At 35.2% G+C, this 15,078-nt stretch overlaps 2 protein-coding genes across 2 annotated transcripts in view; both read right to left on the bottom strand.

Annotated features, from left to right (window-relative positions):
- Positions 1-617, bottom strand: part of LOC107613614 — a gene marked incomplete at its 5' end in the record, with an annotated part of 4,894 nt that extends 4,277 nt beyond the window's left edge. The window contains 1 exon segment of the mRNA XM_016315700.2: positions 392-617. Within this exon segment, the coding sequence (XP_016171186.1) occupies positions 392-610 (219 nt within the window).
- On the bottom strand, positions 1,623-2,576 carry LOC110265270 (zinc finger BED domain-containing protein RICESLEEPER 4-like). Its single transcript, XM_021108188.1, has 2 exons — positions 1,843-2,576; positions 1,623-1,762 (listed from the first exon to the last, which is right to left on the bottom strand). The coding sequence occupies exon 1, from the start codon at positions 2,574-2,576 to the stop codon at positions 1,926-1,928; it is 651 nt and encodes a 216-aa protein (XP_020963847.1). The 3' UTR covers positions 1,623-1,762; positions 1,843-1,925.

Raw genomic sequence — 15,078 nt, 5'->3', positions numbered from 1 at the left:
CCCCCCCCCCCTTATTTTTCTCTTCTCTTTCTCTTTTTTCTCATAAAATCATCCATATACAAGGTTATCAAACTTTAGAGTTCACCTAAACTCGTAGAGATTAGGTAAATTTGAATCATAAACCTCAACCAGTAAACTTTATGTTAAAGTCATAAACTCAAATTGGAGAGCTAAACTTATAAACAAGTTAACTCCGGAGTTCGATAAGCTTATCCTTAACAATAAAACAAAATCAAGAAAAAAAAAAGAATTAGCATCAAAACACACAAGCACGGAAATGGGGTCTCAAGAAAGCACGTGAATTTCCAGAAAAGCTTACGAATTTCGTAAAGGCAAGAAATTGCAATGCAAAAAAGGAGCAAAAAGGAGTAAGAAAGTGGAGGGTAGTTACGAAGACGGAAGCGTAGGAGAGCTTGGAGATGAGTTCTGGAACACCAAATCCACGGTGAGCAGAGCCAGCAATGCCGAATGCGAGAGTGAAAGGGGACAAGACAAGCTTGATGGGGAGATCGAAGAAGTCAATGATGTCTTGGCCATAGTGTTTGGTGAAGACCTTGTAGCGAACCCCAACGAACTTCTTCACTGCCTTCACAATACGGTCCTTCGACATGGCGATACCTCAGAAGAGTGAGCCAAGCACAGCATTGGCGCCAGAGACAAGACCCAAGAAGATAGACTTGCAGTGCAGAGGTTTTGGTTTCACTTTTAAGTTTTAACCTTTTCTTTTGTATTTAGCTTTTTGGGTGTTAATCGGATTCGATACGGATAGGGTTGTTGAAAAAATGGAAAGGGAGTTCGGAAAACTCAACCAAACAGGCTCATAGTTGACACTTACAGGCTTACAGCCCTATTCATATGTTCTTTGGTTGAATGGCCCATTTGATATAGTTATAAGTTATTAATGTTATAATTAAATCTTAACAAACCAACTTGGGTTGGTCGAGTGGTCAACTCATTCGTCCGTTTAAACAAGTATCAGAGGTTCGGTCAAGTTGAGAAATCCTATAGAAAACAAAAAAAAATAATATTATAGATAAAACTTTTACCAAAAAAAATTATTTGTGTTTAATGAATAATGATAATAAATGTGATACTAACCAAAATAATAAATAGTTGACGCAATTATTAAAAGCCATTAAATTTAAGTTTAGATATAAAAAGGATATTTGTATAATAAATTAAATTGTATATCCAATTTCTCTCATATCACATTATATAATAAATTTTGAATGAATTTATTTTTTTATATAATTTTTTCAAAAAAATACATAAATTCCTGATTTAATTTTTTTTTTTCTAAAGATAGGAGACTCAAATCCGCAACCTCTTAATTGAATATGAAAAAATTATGCCATTTGAGCTATAATAACACCCGCAAAAAAAATTATTTGTATCTTATTTTAAGAGTTATTCATTAATTGTGATTTTGTTTATCCTAGAAAATTTTACATTAGGTAATATCTGATTACATATTGCTAGATTAGTTTTATGTATTGAATCATGATTCAAATGCTCGTTATTATTATCTTAATCATCTTATAAATTTATCTATTCTATTATATAAAAATTTGATGTCTGCACTTAATGATGAAGCTGACGTGGCATATGTCGCCCCAACAATTCATCTATCATAGCATCATTAGTAGAATAATTATCCAATATAACAGTAGACATTTTTCTATCAACATTCCATTCTAACAATATTTTCATCAATGTTTGAGTAAGAACTTCACTTGTATGGGGACAAGGAACATAACAAAAGCTGGAAAATAAAACAAACATGCATGCATTTTAGATGTCAACATACTAATACAACACAATATATAGAAGTTTATGAAGTACCTCAATAGGCGCATTTGCAACTTCCACGAACTATCGATATAGTGAGCTGTGACAACCATGTAACCTTTTTCTTGATTGGAAGTCTACATGTCGCTAGTTATTGCAACTCTGCTATCATTTTCATCTAGTTGAAGAGTTAGCTTCAGCTTCTCATCCCCAAACATCTTCAAGATGTCTTTCCTAACCGTGTTGTGACTAGGCATTTTAAATGTTGGTTGCATTGATGCAACCAATCGCCTCAGTCCATGGTGGTCCACACAACTCAAAGGATACTCATGCAGGATAATCATTTCGGCGACACACTTTCTTGTCTTTGAATGATCAAACACAAAGCCATCTTCATTTACTTTTTGCACATGTGCTTGTTTTGCTAGTGATTCAACAATTGATGATTGCCTTGAGTTCACCACTTTTATTCTTTTACAGTAGCGGTCCACATGGTTTCTCAATGACTTAGTACCATTCTTCGGATTTGCACTAAGCACACTCTTGCAAAATTTGCATTTTGCCTTCCATTCACCTTCAACTTTTAAACGATCAAAATACTCCCAATAAGCACTCTTAACATTAGCCTTATTGTCACCTTCAACAGGATTTGATCCTTCTGGATTTGAGGCATTATTATCCGTTGGTTGTGGAGTTTCTGAAGTTGGATTAGCGTTACTCTGAACTTCAACTTCAATATTGGTAGGAATATTATTGCTTTGTGTGTCTTCTCTAGCATTACTAGCCATGAAACTATCTTAACAAACCTACATTAAAAACACCTATATCAATAAAATCCTCCCAATAAATGCATAAAGATCAGAATGCATAAATGAAAGAGTAGAGAATCGGAAGTTTAAGCCACTAAGATAAGTAAACACAAATTGAAGTACACCAAAAATCATAATAAGCCACATAAACCACTTGACATAGTAATTGAACTATGCAGCAGGCAACCACAACCAGAACCAAAGCAAAATATTTTTTTTTCCTTAAAGCACAATAGTTGAATGAAGAAGATATAGCTTTATAAAATTTCCACTGAAATGCAAACAAACTAAAGGCAATTTGACCATGCAGCATGCATCAATTGAAAAAAGCAACATAATCTCAATTTTGTTTGTTATATTAATTTCATTCTTTAATAAATAACATAAAAATCCATCCATGCTATCATAAGATCAGCTCATTTCAATTAAGCATACAAGATTCTTCATGCAAAGAATGAAAGGGAAGAGTCATAACATGTATCTTGAGGGACAGAGAAACAAAACTGGAAGCTTAGCACTATAATTAAGTGAGTGATATGCAATACGAATATTAAAGAATGAAAAAAGCAACATAATCTGACAATTTTGTTTTAATTTTATCCAATCTTTTCAGTAAAATTATATTAATTGAAATTTAGTAGGATTTAAATAGAATAATAAATAAATTAAAATTTCAGAACAGAAACTCCTCATAAATTAAAAGACATTGCAGTCCCAAAAATCATGACAAAAAGTAGTTCAATTACAAGTATATTCATTGAGATACACAACTACTAAAGAAGAGTTTTCGAGATCACAAAAGAGAAAACACCACTCTTATATTAAAATTGGATCTGTTTACATTTATAGCTGTAAATGCTTGAGAGGTACAAATATGTTGGAAATTTAGAAATGTCTATACTGTATCTTATAGTATCATATAATGTCTCATATCATATCTTAAAATATTACATTATCAGTTTATCTCTTAGGATTCATGTTTATATTTCCTTATACTTCAGATTTGTTTCTTCATCTAAATAAGATTTGATTTTGTAATATTATTATAAATAGGGAATAGTGCTTTGTATTTTGTTTTTGTATCATAGCACAACATACTCAATTTGACCACACCTATATATTTTTATACTACTGATAGTCTTAATTTTCTCTTCTATTTTTCTGTTACTGCCTAAAGTCCATAATCTGAATATGGCATTACAGTGGTGTTATCTTTTGTGGTTTATGTGACTATTATGCTAGAGTTTCATACAAATTGATATACAATATTTAAATTCATCACTGGGCACATCAAAAAGGCTCAAATCAAAATTAACAAGCAATTGTATGAGAATATTGTGATCTAAATTTCATATATATACTTATGCACTCCGGGGCGGGTTCACCCTAAACCCGACCCTGTCCCGCCCCGCTCGTCCACCTCGCCACGCTTCAAACCCTCCCCGCTGCAGGTCGGGTTTAAACCCGCCCCGACTGGGTTGGGGCGGGTCGGGTACCCGCGGGTTCGGGTCCTCCTGCCACCCCTAGCCACAAACACCAGATGACATAGACAAACATATAACAGCTGAGATTCCTGATGAAAATAAAAGGCCAAATCTACATGGAGCTGTTCAAAATTACATGGTACATTGTCCATGTGGTCCGTACAACAAAAATTCACCTTGCATGAAGAATGGATCCTGTTCAAAGTTCTATCCTAAAGAGTTTAGACAGCGAACACTCATTGATGAGGCCAGATTTCCCAAATAAAGGCGTACTGATAACGGTTGAACAGTGAAGAAAAGGGAATGTGTACTAGACAATAAGTTCATTGTTCCGTATAATCCAGAATTGTTGCTCAAGTTCGGGTGCCACATAAATATGGAATACACATGTCAAACAAGTTCTATTAAGTATCTGTTTAAGTATGTACACAAGGGTAATGACTGCGTAATAGCTACTCTATACAATGCTGGTGATTTGTCAGAAGCCACACAAGTTGTTGACGAAATTAGGAATTACTACAATTGTAGGTACATTTCGGCATGTGAGGCAGTCTGGCGTCTATTTGGATACGAAATCCAAGAGAAAGAACCATTTGTGATTAGACTTCCATTCCTTTTGGAGGATGAGCAACCTTTGGTTTATGGTGAAACTTCTAATGTGAATGATATCGTCGAAAGAGTAATATCTCATAAGTCCATGTTTTTGGGATGGATGGCGGCGAACATGTCATATCCCTATACTCGAAATCTAACTTATCCTGAGTTTCCAACCAAGTTTGTTTGGAAGGACGATTCTTCAAAATGGTTTCCTCGAAAGAAAGGCTTCGCAATTGGAAAGTTGACTCGTGTACCTGCAGGTAATGACGAGTTTATATTCAATTTTGATCTTACTTATTTAATGATTTAAATTTAAAATCTTAATAGCCTGTACCTCACGTCTATTTTATTCGATTTTTCTACACTAGAAAATAAATGTTCAAATAACTTTCAACAGTTATAATCTGTAGATTATACAATTTTTTATTTTTCTATATTTTTTAGGAAAATTATTCTTATGCGGATGTGTAGCTACATAATAATAAAAATAGCATAGCTTAATCCATTTAACAACTTAAAAGTGGGATTTTAACCAAGTTTTTTGCGGCAAATACTGAAGAATATTACCAACGACTTCTCTTGAATACTCAAAGAGGATGTATGAGTTTTCGAGATATAAAAACAATAGGAAGAACAATTTATGCTATGTATAGATATGCATGCTTCGTCCTTGAACTCTTCCAAGATGACAAAGAATTCATTGATGCAATTAAGGAAGCAAGCTCATGGGCCTCAGGATCATATGTTAGGAGGTTATTTGTCATTCTATTAACATCCAACAATATCTCAATAACAGAACATGTCTGGGATAGATGTTGGCATGAACTCTTAGATGATATTTTGTATCGACAGAGAGCCGTGATGAACATGAGGGGTGAGTTTTTATTAATTACAATGATAAAAGTTCTTTCTTATTGATCATTTTTAGTTTGATTGAATTTTTACAGTATAGTATAATATGCAGAGTTAACAATGTCAGATGATGAGATTAAGCAGTTGTGCTTAATGGATATAGACAAGATCTTACATTCCTATGGTAAAATCTTGAAAGACTATCTTCCTATGCCTTTAGCAACTGAAGTTGATAGTTCTTTGTTAACCGAAAGGGTTATTAGGGAAGAGCTAAACTTTAACAGGGATGATTTAAAGAAAAATACCTCAGACATGTTAGCCATCGCAACACCTAAGCAGAGATATGCATTCGATAAAATTGTTACAGCTATGTATTGTGATGAAAGGGGGTTTTTTCTTTGTGTATGGTCATGGGGATACTGGAAAAACATTTCTCTGGAATCTTATGTCTGCTGAGATTCACTCAAGGGGTGATATAGTGTTAAACGTTGCTTTGAGTGGTATTGCATCTTTACTTCTTCCCAATGGAAGAACGGCATACTCAAAGTTTAAAATACTGCTGAATATAACTGAGGATTCTGTATGTAACATCAAACCTGGTTCCCCTCAAGCAATGTTGCCGTTGAAAGCCAAACTTATACTTTGGGATGAGGCTCCAATGGTTAGTAGGTACTGCTATGAAGCGCTTGATAAATGCTTGGGTGATATCATAAGGTGTTCTCCAACATATAGCAAAGATTTACCCTTTGGAGGAAAAGTAGTTGTACTAGGTGGAGACTTTAGACAAATTCTTCCTGTCATTCCACGAGGACCGAGACAAGACATCGTTCATTCAACCGTGAATTCATCTTACCTTTGGAAGTTTTGTCAGGTGCTCAAACTAACAAAATACATGAGACTCTCTGTAGGGATGACTGCTTCAGATCAAGATGAGACAGAGCAATTTAATGAGTGGTTATTGAAAATTGGTGATGGTCTAATAGGTGACAATATGGATGGTGAATCTGAGATATGTCTTCTAGGAGATATTGCTATTCCTTCTTCAGACCAGGCATTTGATGAGTTGGTTCATTTTTCTTATCCAAATATTTTAGAAAATATGTCCTCAAAGGATTTTTTCAAAGCAAGAACTATACTGGCTCCCACACTAGACATCGTTGAAGAGGTCAACAACCATCTGATGGCTATCATTCCTGGAGGAAAAAAATTATATCTTAGTTCGGATTCCATTGTATGGATGAAGGGAATATGGAGAGTCAACTAAATCTCTATAGTCCTGAATTACTGACTAGCATAAATTGCTCTGGTTTGCCTCCACATAAATTAATACTCAAGGTTGGTGTTTTGGTGATGTTACTGAGGAATATTGACAAATCTAGTGGTCTTTGTAATGGTACAAGGCTACAAGTTAGGAAGCTTGAAAATTATGTCATAGAATATGAAGTCTTAACGGGTAACAATGTTGGTCATATTGCTTTGATTCCAAGAATGAATATGGTACCAACAAATGAAACCGTCCCAGTTAGATTCCAACGAAGACAGTTTCCCATAATAGTATCGTTTGCCATGACAATTAATAAGTCTCAGGGACAAACTTTATCTCATGTTGGATTGTATTTGTCCAAACTAGTTTTTACACATGGCCAACTATATGTGGCACATTTAAGAGTTAAGAGTAAGAGAAGTTTAAAAGTTTTACTTATGAATCATGTAGGAATGTCTGCAAATTCAACCATCAATGTTGTTTATAGAGAAGTCTTTGAAAAAAGAGTATATTAGAAGAGTATAATAAAAAAAATTATTCTGTGTAAATTTATTTTTTAGAAAATTGTTCCTATTGAACTATTTTATTTTTATTTTTTAAAAATATATTCAAATAATAAAAATCTGCAACAATAATTTACATTCAGTACAAAAATCTTAATGAAATTACTGTGAAAAAATGGATAAACAATTTTTTATTTAACGTAACTGATGAAAGAATTTTTTTAATAATAAACCTTTCTTTAGGAACAATATTGGAACTTAAATTTAGACACCAATTATCCTTATATTAAGTTTTATGTTATATTTAAGTAAAGTGAGAAGGATGCAAGAGAAGATGAATAAGAAAAGAAAAAAGTTTTTCTAGTATGCAGTAACAATAATCTGATATGATAGATAAGAGAGGAAAGAAATAATTATAGAAGTTCCGTGATTGTGTGAATTAATGAGATAAGAGAGAATATCAATGTATGTGATAAGAGAGTAGATGAGGTAGTGAAAGATTTTTAATGTGAAATAACTGATATATAGTGGGATAGATATTTAGGAAGGGTAATATTGGAAAAGAATTTTAGACACCAAACTCATGTATTGACATTATATATTGTTATAGATATTAGGTTTTATGTTATATTTAAGTAAAGTGAGAATGATGCAAGAGAAGATGAATAAGAAAAGAAAAAAATTTTTTTAGTATGTAGTAACAATAATCTGATATGATAGATAGTAAAAGAGGAAAGAGATAATTATAGAAGTTTCGTGATTATGTGAATTAATGAGATAAGAGAGAACTCAATGTATGTGATAAGAGAGTAAATGAGGTAGTGGAAGTTTTTAATGTGAAATAACTGACATATAGTGGGATAGATTATTAGGAAGGGCAAAATTAAAAAAAAATTTAGACACCAAACCCATGTATTAGCATTATATATTGTTATAAATTACTCTAGAAATTAAAATATAGTTCTAATCGAATNATAACTATATTGTAATTTATGTATATGTAAGATTAATTTATTTGCATAAAAATTCGCTTCTCTAAAATCATAGTAGAGTAATCAATTCTCCAATCTCTTGTAACGATTTTGGATAGCCAAAACAAAAGGACTTAAAGAATGAAAATCAATTAAATTTTGCAAAATACACCGTCACAATTATTTTTGAATTAACTTTCATTTCTATATGGATGAAATTCGTATTCAACATCAAATCCAATTCTAAAAGGATGTTCCAAAACTCGATAAATTTCCCTGTACAAATGTCCAAATTCGTATTATAGGCTACTAATTTTTTTTATAGTCCTTGAGAATTTCTCCACATGTCACCTTCTCCATCTTTTGTCACAGAGCCATCTGAATTAAGTTTAATGAATAGGGTTTAAGGACAGCCAATGTACATGTTTCTCTATGAAATTATCCATGTCCCTTTTCACCAGAGACAACTCAGTTTGGGTCATATGGTAGTCTTTGACCAAATAGAGAACTAGTTTATGAATCTTACTTTCATTAAAGCCATTATCTCTTTAAAAATGACCCCATTCCGATGAAACCATATTAAATTTATAATGCTAGCAAAAAGAAAAGATTACGAAACTCTTTTGATATGGGATTGAGAAGATAAATTTACTAATAACATAGGAACCAGGAATAATATTAAAAATTTACCTGAGACCAGCTTTCTGTGTATGCTCTTTCATGTCCTATATGCAATTTAGAAACACAGAGATTGTGGAGCAAAGATTCAGATGAAGATGTACAAATATTATATAAATTATTCAGAACTATATGTCTTCTGAAGTGGAGTTCATTAGTCAATAGCATCTTTTAGCAACTAACCAATAAAAACTCTAAATTTTATGAGGTACTTCAAGCCTCCAAATCTTAGGGAAAAGTTCGACTTTATAATCTTTCGAGAGTTAAAGTAGAGACTATAAGTCATTTCAATAGTAAACAAACTATTAAAGTTCGAGAGCCACACAACTACACATCTTCTCCCAAATCTGGCTTCGAGACCTTTAAGACAGTGAAATTGAGTTGCTGATCCTCTTCCAGAACATCTATAATGCACTCCAAATCCAGTCTATTTTCAGCAACATAATAAAAAACGCTCTTATCAAACATGTCTTCAGTGATATTGCTTTGAGAAAAAATAACAAAATTATGGACATCTGAGATTCAATAGTTTTTTCAAAAGTTAATGTTATTGTCAAAAACAACTCTCCAAACTAGATTTTTTTTTGCCACACTTAAAAATTGTCTTTTTAAGCATTTGAAGAGAAAGTCAGTTTCTTCGTAATTGAGATAAGGTTATTATAGGCATCAATTTAATCTTAAAAGATTGACCACCTTAATTTTTTTATTTTTTATAGTTTTATCTAATTCAATAAGTAGATTGATATTTGTTTAAGTTATCAAATAAATTGGTTGCTCGGCTAATTTAAATTACTTACAAAAGATCAAATGCATTAAATTAAATCTTTTTTATAATTGGATTAAGTACGATTTTAGTCTCTAAGATTTAACTCAAAAATTTTATTCGTTCCCAACCTTTTTTAACATTTAATTCGTTCCTAAGGTTTAACTTACTTTTAAATCGTCTTTCGGACAATTATATATTCAGTATCATCATCTCCATCACACCTTCAGAAGAGAGAGAGAAGCAGAGACTTAGAGACAGAAGCAGAAACTCAAAGAAAGAGAGAAGGAAGTCTCACCGTCGCCCTCGCCACACCTCGCCCTCGCCTTCACCTCACCGCGACGCACCGTCGTCGTCGGGGAGGTGGTGGTGGTGGTCGTGTTCCTCGCGTTTTCAGCATCACTACCGCGCCTCCCTTTCCCTTCCTTCTCTGCCCTCCGCCGTCCAGACTCTTGTAGAACATGGGTGAGCTAATAGAGAAATTCTAATTCCCTAATTCTCTTCCCTCCCTTCCCTTTCACCACAAACCCTAATTGGAGGAAGAACAAGATGTTTGTTATTTTTGTTAATGTCTAATTTTTTTTGTCAATGTTTGTTTTGATGATAATGATGATGATTTTTTTTTTGTTTGATGGTCTTGGTGATGAATTTCTATTTTGGTTTTAATTTATTTGAGGTTGTTGTTGAACGTTGAGTTTTCTTGTTGAATTGATGAACAAATGGTGATGGGGTGATAGTGGATAGAGTCAACAATTGTGGTGAGAAGAGAAAAATAAGTGTTTAACGGTGGTGGTAATAGTAACAGTGTGAAGAATAGATAATGATGGTAGTGAGAAGAAAGAGAGAGATATTTTTGTCATTTAAAAAATTAATCTATCCAAAAATGACGATTTTAAAATTACATTAAACTTTAGAGATGATTTTATATGCAAAAAATGTTAGAAACGAAATAAATTTTCGGTCTAAAACATAAGAACTAAAATCGTACTTAACCCTTTTTAATTAGATAATGATATACAACATTGAGACTAATTTAAAACTCTTGATTTTTCAAAATTAAATTAATACACAGGTTATTTTGTAAAAATTATTTTAACTATTAATATTACAAATTTAGATCAATAATGATATATATACTAAAATTAACTATCAATATAAAATACATATTTTTAGGGCAAATCACACATATAAACCAATTGGAGCCAGTTTTTACACAAATCTACCAAAGAGAAAAACGTGATAAGGATCTACCAGGAGGACATTTCTATGTAGTTCGAATTAACCTCATTCAAATTACACCAAACAATAGTAATTCAAATCACCAAAATTCGAATTTAATGTTACCATACTAATTCGAATTGGTACAATTCGAATAATGCATGCATGAAATCATCATAGTAATTCGAATTAAACCGATTCGAATTACACACACACACTAACCTACACTAGTTTGAATTGGTTTGATTCGAACTAGCAGCCGAATTCCACACCCATAGTAATTCGAAGCACACTGATTCGAATTACCCAAAGTTTAGCTACCCATGGTATTTCGAAATGCCCTCATTCGAATTACAATGGTTTGCCTATAAATAGAGTTTGAAAGAACCTTATTCGAACCACTATCCTGAATTTCTACCCCACCAAATCCCAGAGAAAAGTCTTTCCATACGACTCCAACAAAGGGTTGAACAGAATATTCAGCCGATAGGGGATAACCCGGACCGACTTTATCGTTTGGATGGAGTCGCTCGTATAGCTGGCGTCGTCAATGAAGAGGTTAGTGCGAACTTTTTCCTTTAAAATAGGATTTAATATTTTTTTTTATGTTTTTGCCCTTTATATATGTTAGAATGGTAGTCATTATTTAGCATTGTTAAGTTAGATAGGATTGTTATATAAGTGGTTATACTAATGATTTTTTAGTGATCACAAATTAAAAGGATAGAGTGAGAAGTAAGGACAACAGCGGGTGAAACTTTTTTGAAGAAAGTTTTTTTTTTTAACATGAATAGTAATCAGTAATCCAAATTATTAATTGTTCTTTTTTTAAGAAATATGATTTAAAGATATTTTGGTCAGTAGGCCCAGTTTGATGGATATATGGTGTTATTTTCCATCTTAACGCGTTACATTATTCGGTATTGTACATTAGTGAATGGTCGTGTACGAATATGTGCCTAGCTGAGAGACATTCTGGTACATTCTTTATGCAGTCTATTGATGTATTACGAGCATGCGACGACAGCAGGGTATGCGTCTTGATGAGAGGTACATTTCGTACTTGCAGATGGCCGGGTTGTACCATCTCGCAAGGCTCAACGAGAGATGGTTTAGGCTGGATGAGCCCCTGGTTAGTGCGTTCGTAGAGCGCTGGTGTTCGGAGACGCACACGTTTCATATGCCGTTCGGGGAGTGCACTATTACACTGCAGGACGTGGCGTACCAGTTAGGACTGCCGATCGATGGACGTTATGTTAGTGGTTGCCTAATAGATTTTCAGACGTACATAGAGGGTGGTCGGCCGGCTTGGGTGTGGTTTGAAGAGCTGCTGGGTGTATTACCTCCTGCGAACTGCATCCAGAAGTTTGCAATGAACTACAGCTGGTTCCAGGAGACATTTGGAGAGCTTCCTGACAGAGCCGATGAGCCCGTTGTTAGGAGGTATGCCCGGGCCTATATCATGATGCTGTTAGGGACTCAGCTATTTGCTGATAAGTTCGGCAATCGCATTCACATTAGGTGGCTCCCATACGTAGCTAGGCTTGAGGACATGGGTGGGTATAGTTGGGGATGAGCTGCTCTCTCGTGGTTATACAGGTGCATGTGTCGCGTGGCGAACAGGCACATGGTGAAGTTAGCCGGACTGCTACAGCTAATTTAGTATGGATCTCATGGCGATTTTCCGGATTCAGACCCGTTGGATATGATACGTTCAGCTGGCCTTTGGCCTCGAGGTACTATTATATTCAAAATGCTTTGATTGTTACAATTACGAGGTATTAGGTTCGTAAGATGCTAATATTTTATTCTATCATATGCAATATTGTTATTCTGTCTACATTTTTTCTATTATATTACTTGGTGTTAGTTTCATTTTGGGATAACCTGGTTGTGGGTTGCAGGTGGTTAGGTCACAACCCAACAGCGAGTGAGAAGGGACCTTGAGTTGCGACGTGGAGGCTCCGGATAGATCTCTTATAGGCTGGGGATGTAAGTATTTGAACCAGTCCTTTTAATTAAGATCTCCCTTAGAGGGACAAGGTTGCATAGCTAAACGATGACGTTTCGTAACGTTTTGTATTCGTAGTTTATTTGGATGCCGTACAGCTCTCATGACGTTGTTCAGGTTGTGCATCCGGAGATATTGGAGCCTCGGCATACGGAGTTATGGAGGTCTGTCATGGCACTGATATATTTTGCTGTCGTAGAGTGGCACCAGATAGATCGGGTGCTGTCGCAGTTTTGTGGAGTACAGCCTCGACCCCAGGCCGCACCAGACATCGACTTCTTGATGTCGAAGATGGCAGAGGTGGTGATCGTTGGTTCCTGTACAGCTTGTAGTTTTGGCACCTTCATTGGGAGGGGCAGATAATGTGCTCCGGTTTGATGTTGTGCCAGACCCAGGTCCATCACATGATTTTTTGGATTGGTGGAGCCAGCATGGTAAGAGATTCGACGTGGCCAGACAAGTATGAGGTCTGTTGTATCGTTTTACCTCCCAAATATCCCTGCGCTGACGGAGACTGATCCTGATCAACCATGTGCACCCGTTCCCAAACTCAGTACACTTCCCAAGGTACTTGCGATAATCGGACTTCACCACTTTGTACTGTACCCCGCGTCTGATGCTATACGTCTTCACGCTTAACACAACCTCCTCTTTATCCTAAAATTGCTGGCCAACCTGAAACTCTGAAAGACCTCCCGTACCCTGGGTATCTCTGGCACCGAATCCAGTGGGTTCCCCAGGAACTCCCTCCTGTCTCATGGCATCCAAGTCCAAAGATGAAAAGTGCGGAGGGTACTGCTGAGTCCAGAGCTGGAACCACCGCCAACCCTAACTGGATTACTCACTGCAATGTCATCACCACTATCGTCGGCAATGATGTTCGGCTCCACGTCATCATCATCTGGCAATGCATCATCCATCCCAGCTGGTGCCCCACACTGTATTGTAGTCGGGGCCCTATTAACGATACCAACTTCTCCACCACCGCTGCGGTTGATATCAACAACGAACGATGGAGAGGCCACTTGCTTGTCCTGAGGTGCAATCACAGGCACGGAGGAAGATGCACCAACAGGTATCGAATTAGAACCGGCTACTGTACATGGAGTTTGGGTATTCCGGTTCGAACTACCGGAGCTAGAGACCACGTCAACCAGCTTGGCCAACAATTCTGGTGTCCTGACCTCGGGAAACTGCCGATGACAATGGAACATGACCTCCAAATCCTCGTCACTCCCTATGACAAACGAATCGTACTTCACGTCATCTCGCAGCACTGAGATCGGAATGCGATAGAATAACTTCTCAATCTGTTTCACGCCTTGCAGCCCAAGTTTCTGTATTATAGAATTCAGAAAATTAACGAAGCTCGTTGAAGGTTTCAGAAAAATACTGAGGGGGATCCTTATTAGCAAACTTCACACCAGAACAAGTTTTTTTCTTAATTGACCCTCTGTAATGCACCAGCACTAAAAAACTCTCCTCACTAGCCATTGTGTTTCACTCAAATGAGAGGAATTCACGTTTACACCATGCTTATACACGTCTGGAGATTCATAATTCGAATCAAACTAATTCGAATTATATATATAATTCGAAGGAGTCAAATTCGAACTACATGTCGAATTGCTTCTTTTATAATTCGAATCAATGTGATTCAAACTACATTAAACTCAGGTTGCATGCATAATTCGAATCTACCTGATTCGAACTACCTTCGAGTTCATGCATGCATAATTCGAATAGATCAAATTCGAATTACACTTCCTTGTTCGAATTATTTTTATTCGAATTACAGGAAACATGCTTTTGGGTGATCCATATTACGTTTTTGACTTTGGTCGAATCCTGTAATTTTTATCACCATTTGGTTTAATACTGTGATTTGTCCCATATTTTTATACACAAATATATAATAACTATTTTAACAATTGATTTTTGATAAAAAAATAACATTTTTGAATTTCAATATATGTAATTCACCGAACGTGCCAACGTGTTTTGGGCTTTGGAATATCACGTATGTGACTGTGATATTCTATTTTCTAAACTCACCCACTGACACTGAGCCAGTTATTCGATTTTTTTATATTACTATTATTATTATTATTATTTATTTATTTTTTTTAAATTTTTATGT

The sequence above is a fragment of the Arachis ipaensis genome, chromosome B08, assembly GCF_000816755.2.
Source record: "Arachis ipaensis cultivar K30076 chromosome B08, Araip1.1, whole genome shotgun sequence".
Taxonomy (NCBI): Eukaryota; Viridiplantae; Streptophyta; class Magnoliopsida; order Fabales; family Fabaceae; genus Arachis; species Arachis ipaensis.
This window is presented reverse-complemented; position numbering and strand designations above follow the sequence as displayed.

Bases quoted from the DNA above. Each gene is read 5' to 3' on its own strand.
- LOC110265270 (XM_021108188.1), bottom strand. From the start codon at position 2,576: ATGGCTAGTAATGCTAGAGAAGACACACAAAGCAATAATATTCCTACC.